Here is a 21,928-nt window from a genome sequence, read left to right on the forward strand (position 1 = left end):
TGCGTAGGGCAACTAGAGCATTGCCGACTCCATCCTGCACCCCGACCCCCATACTCTTTCTTTCTCACCGAGTTGGTTATGCTAACGTCACCGATGATGAGCGGGCGGTGGTGGAGAAGGGCGTTGATGGTTGCAGCCACTTTGGCGGACTGGACAGTAAGGGTTGAGGCCGCCTCCAGAGATCAATGGCTCGGTCGCTCCGTCTACCAAATAGTTACCGATCGCTTTGCTCGAACCGACAACTCAACCACCGCCGCTTGTGATGCAGCACAAGGCAATTACTGTGGGGGCTCGTTCCGCGGCATCATCAACAAGCTCGATTATATCCAGGAACTCGGCTTCGACGCAATCTGGATCTCTCCGGCACAAAGCCAAATATCAGAAAGAACCGCGGATCTTTCAGGTACGCTCAGGAAACCATGCAACTGTCCCATGGGACTGTGAATCTTGCTCCTCAAGACTAATTCAACGCAAAACAGCATACCATGGCTACTGGCCCAACGACCTCTATTCCATCAACTCCCACTTCGGTACCTCCAATGACCTCAAAGCTCTATCCTCGGCCTTGCACAAGCGTGGGATGGTGAGTGACCATGGCCATGAACCTGCAAATGTCAGACAAGACTGAAAACAAGGGATTAATAGTACTTGATGCTGGATGTCGTGGTCGGGGATATGGCCTGGGCGGGGAATTCCACCACGGTCGACTACAGCACGTTCAACCCTTTCAACGATCGGAAATATTTCCACGACTACAAACTACTCTCTTCGGACCCCACAAATGACACTTGTGTTTTGGATGTGGGTTTCTCTCTACGATGGTTGCAGGGGAGTTGCTAAAATGTGCATTAGTGCTGGATGGGAGACAATATTGTCTCGCTCCCAGATCTGCGAAATGAGGACGAGCAGGTTCAGCGCATGCTGGGCACTTGGGTCTCGGAGCTGGTCTCAAACTACTCTGGTGAGTTCAATGTTTCATGTGATATCTATGACTTCCAAGTGTTCTAATAACACCGGTGTGGGTAGTCGATGGGCTGCGTATCGACAGTGTCTTGAACATTGACCCCGACTTTTTCTCCGGCTTCAACAAATCCGCGGGAGTTTTCCTTTTTGGCGAAGGTGCCACAAAGACTGCAGCAGACATTTGTCCACTGCAGTCTGATCTAAACGGACTGTTGAATTATCCGTTGTGAGTACACACACCAATATGTAATGGCAGAAGGAGTGTTGATGTTTTCAGGTATTATATCCTCACCAACGCCTTCAATACGACACATGGCGACCTGAGCGCCATTTTCCAGTCTATTGACTACACCAAGTCACTGTGCACGGTGAGAGTTGGCTGACCCCTGAAATGATAATCTGAAACTAATCATTGGCAGGACGTTCTGGCCCTGGGAACGTTCACATCGAATCAGGACGTCCCTCGCTTTGGCTCGTATACTTCGGACATATCCGTAAGTTTGGTCACAGCCCCCAGTGTGAGGATGAGCCTACCTAGTCTAATCTTGTGTCTGTCGAATAGCTTGCTCGCAACATTCTCACCACCAGCATGCTGGCAGACGGTATACCCATTCGTATGTTCCAGCTCTCTCCCCACCAACGCAACTAGTCCGAAGTACTAAGCGAGGCAACGCAGTCTATTACGGTGAAGAGCAGCACCTATCGGGGGCATTTAACCCAGTGAATCGTGAGGCTCTCTGGCGCACGAACTACTCGATGGATTCGACCTCCCTCCCGTCGCTCGTCCAATCGCTGAACCACATTCGATCATATGCCAGCGGTGATGGCAAACAGTACACGCTCAAGTCGCAGGCTGGGCGTGACTATCTCTCGTACCTGTCCTTGCCGATCTACAACTCAACCAACATACTGGCCATCCGCAAGGGCTTCGCTGGCAATCAGGTTGTGAGCGTCGTATCTAACCTGGGAGCCAAGCCCGCCACCAAAGCCACCACCAAATTCACCCTGGGCGCCGACGGCACGGGTTTCCAATCCCGACAGAACGTGACGGAGATCCTTTCTTGCAAAACATTTGTCACCGATGCCAGCGGCAATCTCACGGTTGACCTCAGCTCGGATGGCGGTCCTCGGGTGTACTATCCCACTGACAGCCTGAAGAAGAGCACCAATATCTGTAAGGATGAATCCTCAACCGGAACGTCGAGTAGCTCGTCAGCCTCGTCAGCAAGCCCCTCGTCCTCCACCGGGGCTCAGTCTTCCTTATTCGGTCTGTCGAGGGAGATAAGGACGGTGCTGGTGACGGCAGCCATGGCCACCTCTTACTTAGTCATCTAATCCTGTCGACTGCCCCTCCTTCATCATTCCCTCCTTTGATTCTTTTCCCCCTTTCTTTCTTTCTTTTCTTTTTTCTTCTTTGTCGATTTGCCGTGTTGATCTTATTATTAGATGGTCGAGATTCTGCCTTCACGAAGACAGATTACATTTGAGTTTGCTGCTATAATACAATAATTCACTACGCTTAAGACATTAATTCAAGTCTGGGCGCAGTTTTCTGTTTTTCATTGCTTTCTCAATTTGGACCTCGTCGTCCGTAGCAGCGATAGCTTTTGCAGTGTGTGGCTCTGAAACGCATCCACGCTTGTTGAGAGTCCTTAAGCATGTCCTTCAACAGCATGCCTCTATTTCACATGCAACGCCATACATTTGTGTGATTGTATGATTATCTCGGGATTTCCGACCGTGCCCAAGCTTCCAAAATTTCCGTGGGTCGCCCTGAGTGTCGGGCACAGCCACCAGCTCCCATCGGCTTCGGTTGCCCCAATTTACAAACCACGGCAGTTTGTTTGACAGTTGGCGCAGACACTGACTTGGCCAATGTCATTTCGAAGGCAAATCTTACCGTCAGGACGGGTCATAGATTACAGACGTGACAGAACGATACACACAAAAATAGAATGACAAACTTGATAGCCTCGATTCCCAAGCCTTATCGGCACCGCCGGATTGGAGACTTGCCTTTCTTAGCGCCGCCCTAGCGCTGACATCAGAAGAACCCTGGTTAGTGCAAAGCTTGAGTCCTTTTTATCGGTAAGGGTAATCTACCCCATCTGATTGGGAAGATATTGTGGAATTATCCCAACACAGCATGACAGATCACTGATTCAGTCATCGATCCTTTTAGTCCCCGTTTGTTGTCATTGACGTGGGCACCGGGATGGCGATTGCGTGACTATTCGCCTCTGGTTCTGTCTCCACAGGCGAGGCTCAGCTCGTACTGGAGATCACCTCGTATTGCTGCTCCCTGCTCTCAGAGGCCCAGACAATCTGCGTGTCTCATTCTGTCGGGCTTCAACTGAATTGAAGGGTGTTGACAGTTTGAGTGTTTTCTTCCACGAGGTACAGATAGCCATCAGCACACTGCACAAGTATTGTCTGCTGTATATATAGTTGTTTTCCTGGCAAATCGTGAGACGTTCTCTGTAGCTTGACTAGCCAGCATACTCTGTTGTTGTTGCTTGAAAATGCGTTACTCCTTCACACTCGCTTCTTTGGGCCTGATCTCCTCGGCTCTGGCCATCACTATCACTACTCCGTCATCAGACACGGAATGGGACTTTTCTACCCCGAAAACCATCAAATTTACCAGCGACTCCAGTGATCCTGAGTATATCAGTATCATCCTGCGAAATGAGGATGGCTCCTTCCAGACCAAGTTGGCGGACAACGTGAAGACCTCCGAGGGGGAATACACCACTCAACCCAACCCTAGCATTTCCAACGGGTATGTAGCCTTAGCCAAGAGACATCGTGATTCTCGCCAAGATTGGAACCGCTGGGTTGACTTTGCCTTCGTGGTACCTTAGAGATGACTACGAGATCCAGATCATTGACTCATCAGGGCAGCTCGCCGTGAGCCCGGTGTTCACAGTCGAGAAGGGAGCTTCGAACGATGGTACAACGTCCTCATCCTCATCCTCCTCATTATCTTCTTCCTCATCCTCATCGACCACTTCATCGTCCTCAACGTCCACCTCCACCACCTCTACCACCTCCACTACTTCCTCTACATCTAGTGAGACCACTTCTACCTCAATCACTACCACCACCACCACCACCACTCCAGGATCGTCGACACCTGCGTCGTCGATCACACCTTTGTCTTCTTTAGGCAAGACCATACTCCATACGCAGCTGCAAGATGACCATACTAACCTGGCTGCTGTCTCTGTCACAGGTACGAGTACCGCGGCTTCGTCGAAGGCTACGATCACCACCGCATCCTTGGCGTCCAGCTCCAACTCGACCAGCACTACCGCGACTGCCGCCGCGCAGCAGTCGGTCGGTGCCGCGGCGTCTACCTCCGGGACTACCAAGGGGGCGCTGGCTCTGCTGGGTGCGGTGGTCGCGCTCTTCTACGCCTGACGCTGATGAGATGCAAGATTATTGAAGCGTGCATGCATGCGCTCATCTCCGTGCTACGAGCGAAGGGGGTTGAAGGACTAGGCTATTACGATCGCGGATTCTGTTATGCTTCACACGGTAGTTTCGATAGACAGTTAGCAAATTGACCATGTTACCATACAGGTGGTCCATGCATCTTAAGCCTCAAATTATTGCCAGTATACTTTCGTGTACTCCCACGAAGGGGAGTGTAATTCCTCGATATATTGGCTTGGTTGACTGCGGGATGTTGGCTACTTTGGATCGCGTAGTACCCTATCTTGCTCAAATCTGCGATATTTCGGAAGAGTCCCCATATATCACTCTCCTTGTACGACATCGCCTTTCGCAGCGGTTCAAGGTTCATCGATATTTTATTGCAGAGATATTGCATCGCGGTGTCTACGGTACTGGACGACAACGGGGAAATAGGTGACTTTTTCCTACGACGTACAGAGCAGGATGTTTCGATTTCCATTCGATCGGCCGTGGGGGTTATTCAGATAGTTGATGAATTACCTAAACCATTTTACTGTCCATTTCTCAGCACCCAACCCGCGCGGAAAATGAGATTTGTAACCCATTGAGGGGGATTCCGCAGAAGCGGGACCAGCGTGCATAAGTGCACCTGCAGTTTCTCCCACTATCCGGAATTCCCCCGCACACCGCAACTCCTTTTCCTCTAAGCTCAAAGCCTTTCGGTTCTTGGAAGAAGGTTCTTCGGAGATGCAAAGCTTCATCGGTATGTTGGTTTAAACATGCATATTCTACTGGCGAAATTTCGTGATGTCACTCGGTCAGACCTATCGATCCTGGAGCGGCGAGATATATCTCACCGCTTTGCGAGCTTTTGCTGATTACGGCCATGTCTTACCTGGTGAGATATGTCAGCTCGTCTGTGTTGCCTATCTCGATAATTACGTTTACTGACGACAGACAATTTAGAAGTAGAAAGTACCTTCACATCTTACAGTTAGAACTAGCTTCTGTGATCGCATGCCGAAATATGGATAGAGAGCCGGACGGTCGCCGAAAGCCGTCTGATCCGGGTGCTGGGCACACGCCAAGACCAATTAGTCAAGAGGAATTCATGAGCCCTCTGGAAGTGCGTGGGTTAAGGCATGATGACTGCTAATTATAACGAGCGGAAGCAAGGTAGACTCCGTCTTCTGAGACAGCGTCTGAAGGTGGAAACCGCTGCGGATTTTCTCCTTGGACACCGCCTTGATGCGGTCGGGTGCCTTTTTTCCATGCGGACTGCTGCTTGGGAACCTGCGTCAAGAGCCACCTTCCCCTCGTCTATTATTGGAATTCATTCGCTCATCAGCAGCAATCGTAGAATTCGGCAAGTTGGTGCTGGTCCTGCTCCAGGCTCCTGCAGTGCACTGCCAGGTCGGAACTCAATACCACAGCACCATTTGTGAGGTTTTCCGCTGCCAAGACGCCCGCTGCTGATGATGGAGGAGTCAATCTGACCTGCCTGCGCCATTGACCTCGGCAGCCTTTGGCCCAGTCTCCTAGAGTTCCAGGTGCTCTGGGTTCGATTCCATGTGAACTTGGACGCCTTTAACTGGTCTCATGCCTCGTGAGCACAGTACAGTCAGCATGGGTCTGAAGTTAACGACCCTTGAAGTGGGTGTAACGACAATGATTCGTCCCGAGAAACAACAGACTCTCGTATACTTCCCCTCGACAAGAGCCTCGCGTCATGGATCGTGGCAAGACCCTGTCGAGATCCTCTCACTCCACCCTGGATAACTAAATGCCTTGTTACTGGCTCACTAGTGATTATGATCTTGGCAACGCTCGGACCAGGGGTGGATTATGGATCATGGATCACAGGCCTTATCGGACACGACCTGCCTTATCATCCCCTCTCGGTGGACCAGCTCTTCCTTCGAGCAGACTAGCTAGGCGGTTAGGATTTGATCCTTCATTCAAGCTGAAAACTCGCTTACTGTAAGCTCACGAGTACGATGACTCCAGGAACTTGTATCTTTATTCTTGTAGTGGTCTTGTTGCCTTGCTTAGTTCTATTCCTTCAGTAGCGACTGTTGAACGGCCATGCAACTACCGCGGACCGTTGAGGTCACCCGTTAAAGCTGGCTTTTTCTGATTTGTATACTGTACGTGATCATGTCAGCAGTCTTAACTTATAGCTCACGGCGCTGATACACAGTACACCATCCCAGCACTTCCTGTCCACGCACACATCTGAGGTAGGCGAAACAAGTAGTTATACCACCAAGCAGTTTAGTTATACAACGAAATGAATGACTGAGACGAAAGGGTTCAAATAGTTGATCAAGCACTGCTAAGTTAGCTAGTTTACATTAAGATAAACGGAAGGTAGATTCCTCAGCATCCACGATCCAGTCACAATCTCAAGGCGCACCCAAGCAAATACATATCCCGTAGGCTGTTTACTATGAGACTACGTGACTATTGCACACTACGGTCATCGAACACCTGCTTATCCAAAATGATGTTGGTGGAAGAATATCATAAACAGAGATGAGCACCGAATCTTTTCCCTGGCCGACACAGCTAGACAGCAGCTAAGCCGAGCTTCAGGACAGCCGCTACCCACCACGCTGACCAGAAGACTTCAACTCCCTCATAACGGTGAGGTAGGCATAAAAGATTTTGTTTGGCATCCGACTGACCTGTTTTACCCTTTAGTCGGCGTTGTGTGGGTCAGGCAATCATTGGTCTTACCGGACAATATAAACCTGCGCGTGGGACAAACCGCGGGGTAAATGCTATACTGATATTCTTCAAAGGTCCCCACAACTAGTATACTGATTCGCAAAGCAATGTCGTTGTTTCCGGCGCGAATCTAGGGTCAAGCTGCAACCGAAAGCAGATACGTCATGCTTGCACGATTCTTCGTCATAGACTCCAAGCTATTGACTGGACCATAAACTGATCGATCAAGATAAGGATCGCAATTTCCATCCGGCAAGCTTAATCTCCAAAATGACCCCTACAACCTCACCATGCCTCAGGACGCAGATTTTCTGAGCCCACGAGGCCTCCTGGTCGACGATGACTTCTGCTTAAAGCTGGCCACATTTCGCACGCTGGCCGGAGTCATTCAGGCGACGGAGAGCCTACCAAGCGACGATGATTCCTTCAGCAGTACGCTGGCTTCTCGGACAACGGCTATCAGATTGTATGAGTCAAGATGTTTTCCTGACACCTGCGGCCATCTGGGTGCTGGGCTTTGCTAACACATCTCAACAGCTATACAGCAAACTGGGCCCAATCGCCGACGAGTTTATGACGGTATGGAACTGCGGTTGTTAAGCAGATATTGCTCTCTGCTCATTCATCTCTACCTACCCTTGTTGTTGCGTATATTGTGTGTGTGTGTGTGTGTGTGTGTGCTTCGACTGACAAGCCTCTATCCCAGGTCCGACAAGTCGCCGCGAATCTTTATGTATGTTCTTCCTCCCATATATCCAGTTCGTGATAGGATCCTCAAGACATCTACCACAAAACTAGGGACAGTACGAGTACACAGGCTACGTGTGTGACAGCGCTCTGGCTCTTTGCTCCACCGCACCTGATGATTATGGTGTGTATGACCGACACAAAATCCTCATCGCTCTCTTTGCTGCCACTCCTCCATTCCTCCCTCTTCCTCCCTCTGCCATTCGCTCGGAATCCCATCGCACCCCCTCACCATCTGATTCTTCGTCCCAGACTCTGTTGAAAGAAAGGTAACGATAAAAAAACAGACAAGATATTCGCCGACTTCGAAGCCCTGCGGCAGGACCCCACCAACGACGACCTCCGCGACCGCGTCCAGCAGGAGGTGACCGACCGGCTCAACGCCGTACAGATTCTCTGCGACCAGGCCAACAGCTAGAGCGACAATCTGAACACCTACACCCAGCAGGCGGCCGACTGCTAGACTACCGTGCAGCAGCTAGCTCTGCCATTCCAGGGCTCCACGCTGCAGGACCAACTGACAGCCGAGGATTTCCCGGAGGATCTGCAGGGGATCTGGACGCGTTGGGCCGGGTTAAGGTAGGATGGGCACTTCCCCCTCCGCCTCACTCTCTCAAAAGTCCAAGGATGTTGTTATGGTTCCTTTGAGGCGTGTCGAGCATTGGAGATTAACACGTTGCGCGAAACAGGAACTACTCGATGGGTTCAGCCTGGCGGACGATATGGGGGAGTCGATACAGGAGGTAGAACTGTTGTGCGGTAAGTCAAGTGTGCCTTCTTCGCCCCCCCCCTCTTCTTTCTATGTATGTGCGCGTATGTGTATCTCTGGATGTGTCTTGTCCGAGGATCGAGACCCCCCCAAAAATGGCTTTGTTGTGTGTTTTTCGTTTTTGTCCGCGATCCCCCTCCAAGTAGAACGGGCGAGGTGCTAAGATCAGACCGCTGCTTGCGTTTCACCAGGAAGTGCCCAGCTCATCGCGAACGACGTCCAAATCCTGGTCGATTATATCCAAAAGCACGACGATCCCGACGACGACCCCCTCGATGGAGTAGTGGAAAGGAAAGTGCTCGAGGACTGGGCGACTTTGCAGCAGGACGGTGAGTCAAAGGACATGTGCTGTTCGCTCTTCTCGGAACCCGCCCCCTGCTTTGGGTCCTTGAGAATCTTCAGTGCTTTGCTTCAGTGCTTGCTCGGGTCGCTACTGACTTATGATGCGGGAGACAGTCACTGATTTCAAGAATGCGTATATGAATGGGGACGGGGTGGGGAAGAGGAAGTAGAAAACAAACGAGAAGGGGAGGTTCTCTGATGTGTCGGAATTCGTTGCGAAACGGAAGGAACATGTATTTTGTGGTGGTTTGATGTTATCTAAAAATCCTCTGCCTTGTTTCTGGTTTTTCTTTCCCAACTACTTTATTTTCAACAGAAAAGACAATCAAACGAATGAAGAAACGTCCGTGCTCGAAAATGTCATCGCTGATCGATCTACTCCGGTGATCATTCAATCCTTTCGTTCCGAGTTCTCTGCCACCGGGGCCGAGGTGTACGCGCGATAGTGACCCGTCCAGTTGATTTTCAGGCCGTCGCAGGCACTCAGATCGAGGTCCTGTGGCGACTCGACCGTGATGGTCCACTGGGTGAATGGGCTCGGCTGGGCGTGATCGGCCGCGGTGAATACAACAATGTCGCGGGCCTGTAGAAAGTTTCCGTCCGCATCGATCTCATTTACAGATACCTCGATCCTCACGCCCCCTATATGGAAGAATATCGATCAAGTGATAGAAGTCTTCAAAGTTGTAAGCTTACTTCGTGCATGTGGCGTAATGGATTGCTGTCTCTGACTGCCCTGCTAATGACCTTCGCGCTGCGCCGTGCTTCAGATATACGACGACTGCGTTGGATTTTTGACCACATCCACAGACCCCAACGATAGTCCTAGCAAGGGGAGGCGTCCTCGCAAAATGCCTTCTACCAAAAATACGAACGAATCTGACGATGATAAAGATGACTTTGACTCATTGTGCACATGGAAAAAGTTGAAATCACTCTCGTCTCAAATCCAAGAATACTCGTCTGTTGCTGGAGATAAAGACGCGGACAACTCGTACTATGTGATCATGCTGAATGCGTGCAAGAAATACCACGACGACGACAGCACCCAAAAGGATAAGGATGACGCAAAGCAAACGATAATGGATGCCACCTCGGAGTTACTTGAGGACATGGCCCCGATGCAAACTTACCTTAGCAAGATCCAGACTGCGCTGGGAGACTTTGACAACAGCTGCCAGGCAAATCAAGCCTCACTCGAGACGCTCGAACAAACGATGTCCGCCACTCTAGAGGACCAGTTTGGCGACATCAAGGACCTGCTAAAGGATATCGACAAGTTGCGGGGCGATGTAGACGCAGACCAGCATGTGATCGATAAAGGTGCGCTTCCCCTTTCGAACATATTCTCCTTCGTCGCATCCCCGCTGATTGATGCGGGTAATCGAGTCCAGATCGCATGAACGAGGAACTAACGGCGGCCTACGTTTGGATGTACGTTACGTCCCCTCGAGCTTTCCCACTGCAGCAAGAACTGACCCCTCAAAAGTCCTGTGGCTGGAACCATTGCTGGCGTGGTCATGTGGACCAAATACCAGAATGAGATCAATGCTTATCAAGACAAAATTGACAATTTGGAGGCGCAAATCGAATCGGACGAGGCCAAAGTGAAAGCGCACATATCACTCATGGGGATTGTGACTAGCATGAAGGTAATGCGTTTACTAAGTCCAATGGCCGAACCGAGGGCTGACCACGGGGCCCATAGCGAAACATGACAAAGATAAGTAGCCTCATCGGCCCGGCAAAGACAACCATTGAAGAGATACAAGGCGGTTGGGATGTGATGGGCAACATGCTGCAAGACCTCTATGACAACGCGGCGAAGTTCGAAGACAAAATCCCTACAATGACAATCGACTGTGCGAAGCTCAACACAATCTCCCAGGAGTGGAGGGATCTCTATGTTTACGGTACGTCCGCCGCCAGGATTGTTCTTTCCGTAGTGATATCATACCCGGCTTTGATACTGACGTTGTGTGAGTTCTGCAGTAAACACCTATGTTAGCCAGGCTGATCTTACCCCCGATCTCAAAGTCAAATCACTCGACGACTATAAGAAGGAATTGCATGAGGCCTCCTCTAAACAGAGGTCTTAGCTGAATGTGCGGTCTGGAGTCGCCTGTGCGCGGGCGGGAACTACAGCGGCTTTCACAAATTCTTTCCAGGTTTACCAGCTTCGCAGGTTATGATTTGACTGTGTGGACCCGGCAGGGACCGCTTGAGAGTAGGAAGGATCATTCAATACACCGGGGTTCAACACGCGGTGCTGCAACATGGCTCTCCTTCCCCTACTGTGCACTCTTTGCGTCGGTGACTGTACGGTGGTTTTGTTAAATGCTGTCGATTGTTTTCCGCAACTTGTTTTCCGCGGCGAGAAGGCAATGGAAGTTCCAAAGTCTAGTTACTTAGTTTGATTGGAATATACGAATCTTCCATAAACGGAAGTATCGTGACGCTGCTGGTCCAACATCTGACAGAGGCCGAGCTCGATTTAGGGCCCTTAATTCAGGTAGATGTAAGATCATCTCGCTGCCTGGTGTCCGAATGCATCTTCTCTTGGGGCGTTCGAAGCCCTGTTATCGCACCACCTCAACCTCTGATCCTCACAGCCCATGTCGACGGTGATGGATTTTCCACAAAATAATTCCTTCAACCTCGCCTCTGCCTCCAGAACAGCCATACACCCGCTACGCAGAACTTCAACGCGGCTGCTATCCACAATGCCGCCTGCATGCCGCCGGCGCTGAGACTCAACCACCCGCCGCAGACGGCACCGACCACATATAATACCGCACCGCATACGCGCCGGTTTCTCTCGGCATTTTTCAGTGGCGAACGTAGCAGATGCGGGTCGGAGGCGATATCGAAGTACACGCTCGTCAGCACGACGATCGGAATCTCGCTGAAGCCCAGGAAGCGACTCGCGGCCAGACAGCCTGCCGACTGGAACGCCAAGAGCGCGATCGGGATGAGCTCGAGAAAGAGAGGACCACCCGCCAGCGAGGTTGCCGCAGCGGTATGAGGAATGAGGTCTGCTTCGACGAAAGCGCTGGCGATGATGATGAGAGAGGCTTGAACCAGGAACGAGAGACTGAGCGTGACGGGCCGGCGCGGACCGAAAAGGCGCATCCCGTTGGCGAAGGTGAACGAGCCCGCCATGAAGGAAGATATGGAAACTAACGACTTGAGCCAGCCAAATGGTTTGGACTTGGGCTGACCCGAAGCCCCGAGGCCGAGCGTGATCGTGTTCCCTGTCATCGGGGTTAGTTAGAAGAACCTGGTTTCTCCCGAGGAGGGCTCTCAAGGTTGGAAACTGCTGTACCTGTCTGCAAGCCTAGATAGCACGACCACACACTGTAGGCACTACTATCGCACAGCGCGGTGATGAAACAGAGGAAGAGGCAAATCAGGTCGGTGTGCTTGGTGTCGAGGTCATCGAGAATCCGTCTTGATAGCCAAGTTGCTCGCTCCATGGGAGAAGGGTGCTGGAGAGGCTCTGCATTGATCGAGGAACCCCGCTCGTGGTCCTCCATGAACGGCGCGTCTGGTTGCAGTGTTATGTTTGCTGTTGGAGAGGGATGATGCCCCCAGCTAAATCAAGACGTTTCATTGCTCTTGGTTTTGCACTTGAAGTGTCCAATAGTCGTCACCTTTTCCTGATCAACGTCATTTTGTAACTCGCCAGCCGCAGATGTGAGCGATATGCCCTCAGTTATTTCATCATTGAAGACAGCTTGTCTGAGGTGACTACTGATGCCTACAATCATTAGATCATAGCCGAACTCATTGGCCTTTTGGGCAGTTGAACGGCACCAATTCGAAAGAGAAATCCGGATCCTCGGCCCCTGTAGGGGTGGCCCCGCTTTTGCCGTGTTACCCGCCTGTTCCGTCGCTTCTCGAGTAGCGACACGAACTTTGCTCGAAAAGCTTGACACCGGTGACCAGGACCCCTTATGTACGACTGAGTAGTACGGCCGATGGGAGAATATCTACGTGTATGCCTCGGAGGACAAGAATGATACATAGTATCTACATCCAGGTACCCGCCCATCCCCTGGCGAGTTGGTCCCCACCTGGTTCTCAGAAGCACCGGACATACATTGGAGACTTGTCTCAGCCCTATAGGGATTGACTGACGGGTAATAGGTACAGGACCCACACCTTTCCAGATCAATCACTCGACACGACGGCCAACCAGTCGGAATCGGACATCCGACGAGTGGGGGCTTTCCCCCGGTGACGCACAAAACATGTCCAGGCACATTTATGTAGAACTCTAATCGGTGACGTCGTTCCTTGTCCGTGGACCTGCGGCGGCATCACTGCCAGGCCAGGCTGTTCACAGCCCGCTGCGCTACGGCGCGAAGTTGGCCTCGCGGCCAGAGACTCAGGCGTTACGTGGATCCGTCACTCATCTATGTCATCAAAGACTCTCGTCTTGTAGGGAACAACGGTATTGCCGGACTATCTTCTCACAATAGGGCAGTATGCTTGCTTCTGTCCAGTACCCATGACGCTAATTTTCAAAGCCATCCCCCACCCTTCCCCGGTCTCGACGCGGGCGGCTGTGCCACCTTCACACAATCTGACTCTGGAACATTGCAAGAATTCGAGAAAGCATCACTAATCCCATTTCAAGAATACTGATTCAATTTGTCCGCGGAAGCGCGAGGCGCGTTTACATGAGCGGCGGCGCGATACCGGGTGGTTGCTCCGCTGCACCGGCTCGTTTGAAGGCCCGTTTACACCACGAGCGGAAGGACGCTGGCCGCGGGGTCGGAGGGAGGACTTGCTGCTGTACTGCAGGGTGGGCGGGCTGGATCCGCCGTCGAAGATGGTAGGACTGGGCCCGACAGAGCGGACAGCTGGTGTCGTGGTTGCAGAGCCAGGCGTCGATGCACGGCTGATGGAAGCTGTGCTCGCACGGTAGCTGGCGGTAGACCGTTGTGCAATCCAGGGGCTCTAAGCATATGATGCAAGTGTCGGGGTCCGTGGAGTCGCTAGTCAGCTAGCTCCTAGATTATAGTCTTCGATCAGGCCGGTGGCTCACCTGTAGGGTCCTGGACTCCTTGATGAAGAGGGAGACGGTGCACATCGACCTCGTAGAAGACGGGCCACATCCTATCGGGTAACATTGGCAGGGGTGGGTGGAGAGTATGGCATTGGAGGTAGTGTTCTTGGTTCGCTGGCTGGCAGCAGTAGCAGCAGCACCCACGCGAGTGTCAAAGTGGCCGGATTTATTGACGGACTGTGTACAGACCTGGACTATGTGACGTGGATTGGTGGGAAAGACTTAGGGCTGCGAGAGACTGCGGATAACCCGGCTAACACGCTAAACACGGGTGTCATTTTTATCTTGCTAGATGAACCTGACTCTTCCAAGCGACATCCTCAAATTATGTCCAGGCCGTGACCAAATATTGTATACATAAAACATTCCCAAGCTTGTCACAGTGTTCCCTGAGCGGTCGGTTCAAACCTACAATGCCTCGACTACCTCGCGAGAAGTCCAAAACGCACACCGAGCGGCCAGGTCCTCGTACCCGCCCCGGATGACATTCTGCCCGATTTCTCGAACTCCACTGTCCGGACCACCGATAATCTGAATGAGGTACTGCTCGGTCCGGCTTGACTCATGGTGTGGACGCGCGGACGAAGAAAAGGCAGCATTGGTGAAGCCCGTCCACGCAGCAATCGTGCCATTGCCGCGCGACGGAGACCCAAATGCTGCAAAGGCCGCGCAACTGCCGCTTATTTCTGAGAAAACGAGGCTATCGGCCGCCGTGGCGTACGGGGTGTATCGCTCTGCGCCTGGTTGAAGACGTAGGGAATGTCGCTGAAGTGCGAGACCCCGATATAGGAGCTATTGGCGGCCACGTACCAGGATCGGAAGACCGTTTGGTTGAGGGCGAACAGATAAGTCGCGGTGCTGGGCACGCTGGCGTGCCACGCGGTCATCTGCGCGATGGAAGGGTGCTTTCGTTGCACGACCGCTGTATGCCGTGATCTGAAGACCGACTCCGGTTGCGCCGTCGCTCTCGCCGACAATGGTGACTTGGGCCGGGTCGCCGCTGAGCCCGGTGATGTGCTTCTGCACCCAGTCGAGGACCAGTCGCTGGCCCAACAACTCAGGAAGTCGCTGGCCGCGAGCGCGGGAGAGGCAGCAAGCCCGAAGATACCGACGCAGTAATTCATGGCAACGTAGATGATAGCGAAGCCCTTCTGGTCAGCGCCGGTCACGAGACCTGTCAGGTTGTAGGCTGAGTCGTAGATCTGCCCGAATGAGTCCCCTGCCCCATAGATCCAGACCATGACGGGAAGCTTTGGGGGAAGACAGGGTGTTGGCTGGTCGGTCGACTCAGAGAGTGAGACAGTCCTCAGACACGGTGGTGACTTTGTCAAACAGGGGCATACTGGAAAACCCTTGTTGTGGTTGCGGGCAGGCGGCGCCGGCCTGGGTGGCATTCACCAAGGTACCGGGGGCATAGTCGAATGGCTTCGGTGGCGCGAATCGTTTATGAGCAGAGTTTTCCTGATCAAAATGGATATTCAGGAACGGCTCGACATTGTTCGCGACTGTTCCTTCAAACCGGACTACATCGAGACTCTCAACGAGCGCTCTTGGACGGTGATGTAGGAGAGGGCTTGAATAGTTATGAGGAAGAAGCGCGCACAACGCCAGAATCGCACGAGTTGAGAATGTTAATCTCGTGGTTGAGCAGAAGGAGAAAAGGCTGGTCTGCTTCGATGGAACCTACCGGGAAGCCGAAGCTCAAGCTGAATTTTATGCATAGGTTGAGAGCGTGCTCGGCGAGACCGGAATCACGAGTTTAGGGCAACCTGGAAGGATGAGGCTGAGTTGCGGGTCCATCCATGATCATGGAGACCTCCAAGCTACCTAGTATTAAGGTACCTGCACCGATCGGTATGGCATGTTTACATGAGTGACTTCGCTCCGTCAGTTGATTGGCTGAACATCTCGATTACCCTTTCGGGCCTTAGTCTCGAGGCTTACTCCAGCCTCCATGACGGGATGATAAGCGGAGGACTCGGGCGAGCCAACCACAGCCACTTGAGCCCCCGCAGTGGGTACGCTGCCCCAGTACCTAGTACCAAGCACCTCCGGAACATGTCGAAGGTAATGATCGTCGTTGGCGCACAGCCTCAATGCTACTCAATCTTCTCAGGAGCCTTCTGTAGGGCATTGAGATGATCTACCCTTCCATCGTAGTGGAGATCTGGAAGCGGCTCAAACTCACACTTTGTTGTATGACAACATCTTTCAGAATAGACAAACGCACTATCCCATAGCCCCTAATATCCCAAATCAAACAGGCTCTACTTGACAAGAAATAAAGTGGATATCAACTAGAGTTCTCCGAAAGAAAGGCCACTCCGGTCAATAGCAATTTTCCCTACGTAAGATATTACGCTTCTGCCACGCAGGTCGCAATTCGGTAAAGATTCCATTCTGATTGACAAACACTCAACTCCCGATACACCACATCGCACAGATACGAGAAACAAATCCTCTATTCAACTGAAACACAAGCACTTAGACCACTTCATTCTTTCCGACCACGGGTCTCTCGGTCGGACTCAACTGCACAAAGTCCTTCTCCAACACAGCCGAGACCCCCAGAACCATAGTAATGAGCATGGCAAAAATCTCCTCCAGCACGTCCATGCACAGATAGATGGTGGGGCTGCCCACCAGCACCATGAACCGGGTGTCGGTCGTGTAGTCCCCCATCGCCGAGTAAACCAGACGAACAATGAGCAGGGGACAGGAGCAGGCGATCGCGAGAAAGAGCTTTCGCTGGAAAGCCCGCATGGTGGGGCGAAGGCGCACGAAGAGCCACGCGCCGACCGCAACGATGAGGACGAAGATGGCGAGGAAGATGCCCATGGATGCCTTGACGATGCTGTTCACGTGGTAGCTGCCGTTGTCATCTGCACTGCTGACGCCTGCAATGCCGAGAATCAGGCCAATGATGCAGACGAGGCTCGCGATGTTGAGGAAGCGGGGAGGGAGACTCTGTTGCGTGTCGCTGGTGTTTCATTGTGGTTAGCTCGTCCCAGAACATGCAGTCGTAGGCATATTCGATTCGTCGTTGGCACTTACATTTGCCTCAACAGACCAACATAGGTGAGTAGCAGAGGAGCAATGCCGATGAGCTCGCACACCGCTACGGCGACCTCGACGTTGTAGGAATCATGGCTGATGGTCAAGAGGGACGCGATGCTCCCGGCAATTCGGATGAGGGAGAGCGTGACTGCGAACCGCCAGATTTTGCTGCCGATGCGCCAGCCCGTGCGTTTCCAGATAAAGATGGCAGCCACAAGAATGAATGGGAAAACGATGAGCTGTAGGATAGCGATCCCGTCGCGGTAGGTAACGGTGCCCATTGTAGATGATAAGGAACAGAAGCAGCAACTGGAAAGTGGTGTTTGTCGATAGTCAAGAAGATTTGAACTGGGATACAGCAGAGAGAAAAAAGGAGCAGAAACGAGGTAGTATTTATGTTTCTAATTGTTTCTAAATGCTGTTGAGGCTTATATGTTGGGGCAAACACAGCCCTAAAACTTTGAAGTTGTTGACGGACTATGAATGGCAGAGCATCTCGCCTACTGTAAGAGGACTAGTGCTGACGGGAAAACGGTGGGTCCCGCGGCCCGCTTTCCAAACCACAAAACAACCAAGGAAACTGAAATCTCTTGGCCTCCGCCGATCTCGGTTGCTCCTCTCTGGTCAGGTCTCCCTCCACCCCACACCACCTGCCAATTCACCTTGTGCATGCCACCGATGCCCCTCCCGCAGCCTTGGATTTCGGACCCAAGCACTTGCTCGTGCTGAAGGATTCAGACTTAACACAGATTCAATTTTAATTTCCGCACAAGATGTCTGGTCCCCGAGTCTCCAAAAGTTGTGGCAACTGCCGAGCCGTCAAACGACGTGTGCGTAACATTCCATTCGGTCTTTCCGTGGTTCAGGGGCGCTGACTACCCACTCCCGAACAGTGCGACAAACAGCGCCCCCATTGCGGGCAATGTATTCGATTGCGGGAAGAATGTCCCGGTTATCGAGATCAATGGGACCTTGTCTTCCGCGATCAGACCAACCAAACCATCCAGCGATCGCAGTGTCAGGCAGCCTCGACCGCGATGACACACAGCCCCCTGTCGCCCCCACCCCCCCTGCCCTCACTGTGTCTGAGCATGGACCAGGTGGGCGTCAACGCCTTCCTGCACCATTTTGTCACCGGCGACCACAGCCCCTCGCGTGGATACCTCAACTACATCCCAGCTACTCTGGGCGCCAATGACGACCAGCCGACCCTGGTCGCCAGCCTGGCCGCCGTCGGCCTGGTGACGCTGGCGAACTCCCATCATCAGCCGGAACTGGTACGCCAAGCGCGCATCAAATACGCGGAGGCCATCCGCAGCGTCAACGCTGCCCTGGCCTCGCCCGTGGAATCGGTCAAGGACAGCACACTGATGGCCGTCATCTCCCTGGGCGTTTTCGAGCACTTCTCGGGCTTTGACGCGTGGGTGCGTCACGTGCAGGGGGCGGCCGCGCTGACCGTCCTCCGCGGCAAGGGCCAATTCGCCGGCGGCAACCCGACCGCCCTGCTCCTCTTCACGCAGGTCCGCACCGACATTATAGCCGCCTGCACCCGCACCAACCGACCGTTCCCGGCGGATATGCGTGCTCTCCAGGACGAGGCCGCCAAGCACGTGGGCGCTCCCAACGCTGTCTGGGAGATAGGGGTGCTGGCCACCCGGTGTGTGGACCTGTTATGGCAGGTGATGGAGACCACAGGCACAACTCAGTTCCCTGATCTTTTAAGCGCCGCGCTGGCAGTGGAGCGGGACTTTGAAATCGCCATGGCGACCCTCGCCGTCCAAGAGCCTTTCTATACCACCACCGCGGAGGAAGCGGGATGGGTAGGCAGTGATCCCGACACTATTTACAACGGTCGCGTCGACATCTACCTCACCCCGTGGGCGATTCGAGCCTGGAACAACGCGCGCAGCATCCAAATGATCGTCTGCGAGATTATATGCTACCTTCTGAAGAAGATACTCACGCTGAGCCCCGCCGCTCCAGCTGCACAAGTCCGCTTGCGCCGTCGGCAACTGCACGAGACCCTCGGAATCCTCTCCCGCGTTGGCGAGGATATCCTGGCCACCGTACCGCAGGCGCTGGGGATCGTGGCCCCGCCTGCGGATCCATCTCAGCCCTATGCAGGGGATCTGAGCCCGAGAGCCAGCGTGTCGGGTGCATACATTCTGATTTGGTGTCTCTACATGGTTGGGAAATCACCTGCCACCGCAGAGCCGGCCCGCAAGTGGATCATTCGACGCTTTCGGAAGATTTTCCAGGGCGCGGGGATGGAGATGGCGCTGCCACTCCTTGAGGAAATTGTTAGGGTAGATCAGTCGAAGACATGAGGGAGTTGTTGGCGGGTGTCAGCTCTTCCAACAAGTCGTATATCAGATGCTGAATGAGAGACATGCGGGATGAGGAATGAGAATTATCCTGCTAAACAAACGGAGCATAGCCCCATTCCATCCCTGAAAGATCCCAACTCAGCATCGAGCTAAAATCTAAATGCGGGCCATAGTCCGCTAAGTCCGGAAGGGAAACACTGGTAATGCCGAGAGCTGCGTTTCCCGGCTCCACATCGCCGACCGTGCTGATGGGATCAAGGATGCGGTCCAACAGCTGCTCGAGTCGAGCCTGGGCTTTCTTGCAGCAGTTAGAGTTCCTGGTGCCTCGTGGAGCCACCCATGACAAACAAGAGACGTAGATGGTGAGATTGCGGATTGTTTTTGCATATGAGAGGCCCGGATAGGTCTCCCTATCTCTCAGGGCACAAGGGTCATGATGAAGCATGTCAAATAAGAGGGTTTCAGCACTTGAAAGTCCATAGGGTAGAAACTAAGGTCCTCCATCAGCGGTGCGGGGTTAGAATATCGGACTGCACGTACAATTGGAGCTAGATCGGTGGTCACTCCTCTCACCCTATCTCGCTCCTCGTTCAGGACAAGTAGGCTAGAAAGGGCCTCCTCTGCCACTGAAATCAGCGGATGGGAATACCCCCGGGCAGTATCTTGGTGTATAAGTCTTTGGGTCAGAAATTTGCAATGGAGGAAGTCCAGATAATTGTAGAGATGGGTAAGGACCTCTGCACACCCGAGCGGCTTTTCCCACATATCGCTGGTATATCTCATGTAGCTGGGGAAAGACTGCCACAATGCATCGAGCCTAAGCAGAATTTGTCTGGAGCATGTGTCAGTCCTCTCTGAACTGTCTTTTTGGGACCACAGTGAGCGACATACGGTGCCTTTTCCCGTACAGCCGATTTGTTTGTGCCAAGCTGCATTTCGAGAATCTCCTCCTTGATGATGGCGAGGAGAAAGCGGAGGCGAATGAACATGATTGGAGAGCTTTTGCCCCCAGTACTGAACCCAAGCGCATCCAACGAGACACCCTTGCTTCTCATCCTCGTGGTGTCGTCATCGCTGATGTTTACATCTGCCGGGGCCTCCATGTCACAGTACTGACGCATCACTAGGGGCGGACGGTCCAGAAACATCGCCAATTTCTTATCCATGGTGTAAACCATGGCGAAAATTCGTCGGCGCCACTGCGGCACGAAGGTGATGTGCCCTCCTGCGGATGGAATAATACGATGGAAGCCTGCCATATAGGTTGCAGAGACGATCGTAGCGAACGATGAGTGGAGGGTCTGACCTATTCAATACCGTGTCAAAGTGGCCCTAAAGAGGATTCAAAGAGGATGTACTCACCAGAATCGTCTGATTGGTGATAGGCTAGAAGAAAGCGATTATACTTCAGACATAGGCCTAACTCATCACACATTGGCAGGTTGCTAGTCAGCTGCGTGAAAGCCTCGGTGACCTGCTGGAATTCCGAGCGTAGCACAGCTGGCTCTCGTTGACGAGGATCTGCGCCGACAAGGTCGCGATAGTGGATGTGCAGCAGATCGCAATTAGCCAACATCAACACGTTGCCTATTGTGTCCCACCGAAGATTATCTCCGCCTATCAACCGATGAAGGCTGTGGAGCGACGTTGACTCGGTGACATCGGTGGGGCGATGCGATATATGGAATATGCGAGCTACGAGACTGGTTTTGGCTGAATCATTCGCAAGGTCGAAGCTGTCCAGTTGATACCACAGCGAATCCCATTCCGGGAGTAGGACGGATTCTGGGAGGATTGGCAGGTAATTGAAGCCGTACAGGTGAGCAATAAGGTTTTGTAGCAGCGGCAGGTTCCGATGAACAAATTCCAGTACCTGCACGCCCAGGTGTATGAGCTGCGGGCTAAGTGGGTTGTGAACCAAGGTATGGTCCTCTGCATTGCTGGGCAACTCACGGGTTGCCTGCTGGTGTTCGCTGATCAGAGCACGGCTAGCACGGGGTTGAGGGGATCTGGCTTCCGGAACCACAGACGGGCCTCTAGCGATCGATGACACTGGATCGGCTGATACTGAGGGCTCCTGAGAGATCGGATTTTCTGTCACTGGATTTTCTACCGCCGGACTGACACGGGGCCGGTCACCGAAGGTGACAGGTCGAAACCCTCTTGTTGTGCGCGCGGAAGCATAGATACAGCGTATTTGTTTTTCAGTGCAGCGGACACAGCTCGGTAGCGAATGATCGCATTTGATCTTAAGTTTACGGCATGCCTCACACGCCTGTAACTTGCCGTTCCGGCGCAACGGCCGGGATACTGTTGGTGGCATACTTACTTTGCCCACACCAAATATACCTTTGCAATTGACACACCACAACTATCTTGTGGCGGGTGATGGATCAGGATCATTGCGGAACGGACTTCTCCAGAAGAGGATAAGAACGGAAAAGAGCCAAGGTCATGTGACTCGACAAGCTATCTCCGTAATAGGCAGGTCCGCTCCGG

At 52.8% G+C, this 21,928-nt stretch overlaps 9 protein-coding genes across 9 annotated transcripts; 5 read left to right on the forward strand and 4 right to left on the reverse strand.

Moving 5' to 3' along the window:
* Window positions 1-96: 96 nt before the first annotated feature.
* On the forward strand, window positions 97-2,298 carry BO66DRAFT_314228 (alpha-amylase; the record flags this gene model as incomplete). The annotated part of the gene is made up of 9 exons (XM_025643423.1): window positions 97-403; window positions 480-583; window positions 646-801; window positions 853-961; window positions 1,027-1,189; window positions 1,241-1,331; window positions 1,383-1,457; window positions 1,526-1,577; window positions 1,640-2,298. The coding sequence occupies 9 exons, from the start codon at window positions 97-99 to the stop codon at window positions 2,296-2,298; spliced, it is 1,716 nt and encodes a 571-aa protein (XP_025507644.1).
* A 1,187-nt stretch (window positions 2,299-3,485) lies between these two features.
* BO66DRAFT_314273 (GPI anchored serine-threonine rich family protein) lies at window positions 3,486-4,386 on the forward strand (the record flags this gene model as incomplete). Its single annotated transcript, XM_025643426.1, has 3 exons — window positions 3,486-3,745; window positions 3,828-4,103; window positions 4,257-4,386. 3 exons carry the CDS (start codon window positions 3,486-3,488, stop codon window positions 4,384-4,386), a joined length of 666 nt encoding a protein of 221 aa, XP_025507645.1.
* A 3,017-nt stretch (window positions 4,387-7,403) lies between these two features.
* BO66DRAFT_398236 (uncharacterized protein) lies at window positions 7,404-8,278 on the forward strand (the record flags this gene model as incomplete). Its single annotated transcript, XM_025648631.1, has 5 exons — window positions 7,404-7,579; window positions 7,659-7,692; window positions 7,820-7,846; window positions 7,912-7,984; window positions 8,148-8,278. 5 exons carry the CDS (start codon window positions 7,404-7,406, stop codon window positions 8,276-8,278), a joined length of 441 nt encoding a protein of 146 aa, XP_025507646.1.
* Window positions 8,279-9,822: 1,544 nt separating this feature from the next.
* BO66DRAFT_398237 (uncharacterized protein) lies at window positions 9,823-11,070 on the forward strand (the record flags this gene model as incomplete). The annotated part of the gene is made up of 5 exons (XM_025648632.1): window positions 9,823-10,294; window positions 10,366-10,405; window positions 10,461-10,623; window positions 10,695-10,884; window positions 10,964-11,070. The coding sequence occupies 5 exons, from the start codon at window positions 9,823-9,825 to the stop codon at window positions 11,068-11,070; spliced, it is 972 nt and encodes a 323-aa protein (XP_025507647.1).
* Window positions 11,071-11,623: 553 nt separating this feature from the next.
* Window positions 11,624-12,447, reverse strand: BO66DRAFT_313894 (YoaK family protein; the record flags this gene model as incomplete). Its single annotated transcript, XM_025643407.1, has 2 exons — window positions 11,624-12,225; window positions 12,297-12,447. 2 exons carry the CDS (start codon window positions 12,445-12,447, stop codon window positions 11,624-11,626), a joined length of 753 nt encoding a protein of 250 aa, XP_025507648.1.
* Window positions 12,448-13,652: 1,205 nt separating this feature from the next.
* Window positions 13,653-15,286, reverse strand: BO66DRAFT_434818 (uncharacterized protein; the record flags this gene model as incomplete). Its single annotated transcript, XM_025650801.1, has 4 exons — window positions 13,653-13,936; window positions 14,025-14,095; window positions 14,458-14,701; window positions 14,767-15,286. The coding sequence occupies 4 exons, from the start codon at window positions 15,284-15,286 to the stop codon at window positions 13,653-13,655; spliced, it is 1,119 nt and encodes a 372-aa protein (XP_025507649.1).
* An 858-nt stretch (window positions 15,287-16,144) lies between these two features.
* BO66DRAFT_417662 (uncharacterized protein) lies at window positions 16,145-17,383 on the reverse strand (the record flags this gene model as incomplete). The annotated part of the gene is made up of 3 exons (XM_025649696.1): window positions 16,145-16,168; window positions 16,554-17,025; window positions 17,100-17,383. The coding sequence occupies 3 exons, from the start codon at window positions 17,381-17,383 to the stop codon at window positions 16,145-16,147; spliced, it is 780 nt and encodes a 259-aa protein (XP_025507650.1).
* Window positions 17,384-17,875: 492 nt separating this feature from the next.
* BO66DRAFT_417663 (uncharacterized protein) lies at window positions 17,876-19,860 on the forward strand (the record flags this gene model as incomplete). The annotated part of the gene is made up of 2 exons (XM_025649697.1): window positions 17,876-17,930; window positions 18,045-19,860. The coding sequence occupies 2 exons, from the start codon at window positions 17,876-17,878 to the stop codon at window positions 19,427-19,429; spliced, it is 1,440 nt and encodes a 479-aa protein (XP_025507651.1). The 3' UTR covers window positions 19,430-19,860.
* On the reverse strand, window positions 19,165-21,752 carry BO66DRAFT_365994 (Zn(II)2Cys6 transcription factor; the record flags this gene model as incomplete). The annotated part of the gene is made up of 4 exons (XM_025645238.1): window positions 19,165-19,919; window positions 19,970-20,261; window positions 20,321-20,735; window positions 20,792-21,752. 4 exons carry the CDS (start codon window positions 21,750-21,752, stop codon window positions 19,521-19,523), a joined length of 2,067 nt encoding a protein of 688 aa, XP_025507652.1. The 3' UTR covers window positions 19,165-19,520.
* Between the last annotated feature and the right edge of the window lie 176 nt (window positions 21,753-21,928).

This window comes from Aspergillus aculeatinus (genome assembly GCF_003184765.1).
Source record: "Aspergillus aculeatinus CBS 121060 unplaced genomic scaffold BO66scaffold_5, whole genome shotgun sequence".
NCBI lineage: Eukaryota > Fungi > Ascomycota > Eurotiomycetes > Eurotiales > Aspergillaceae > Aspergillus > Aspergillus aculeatinus.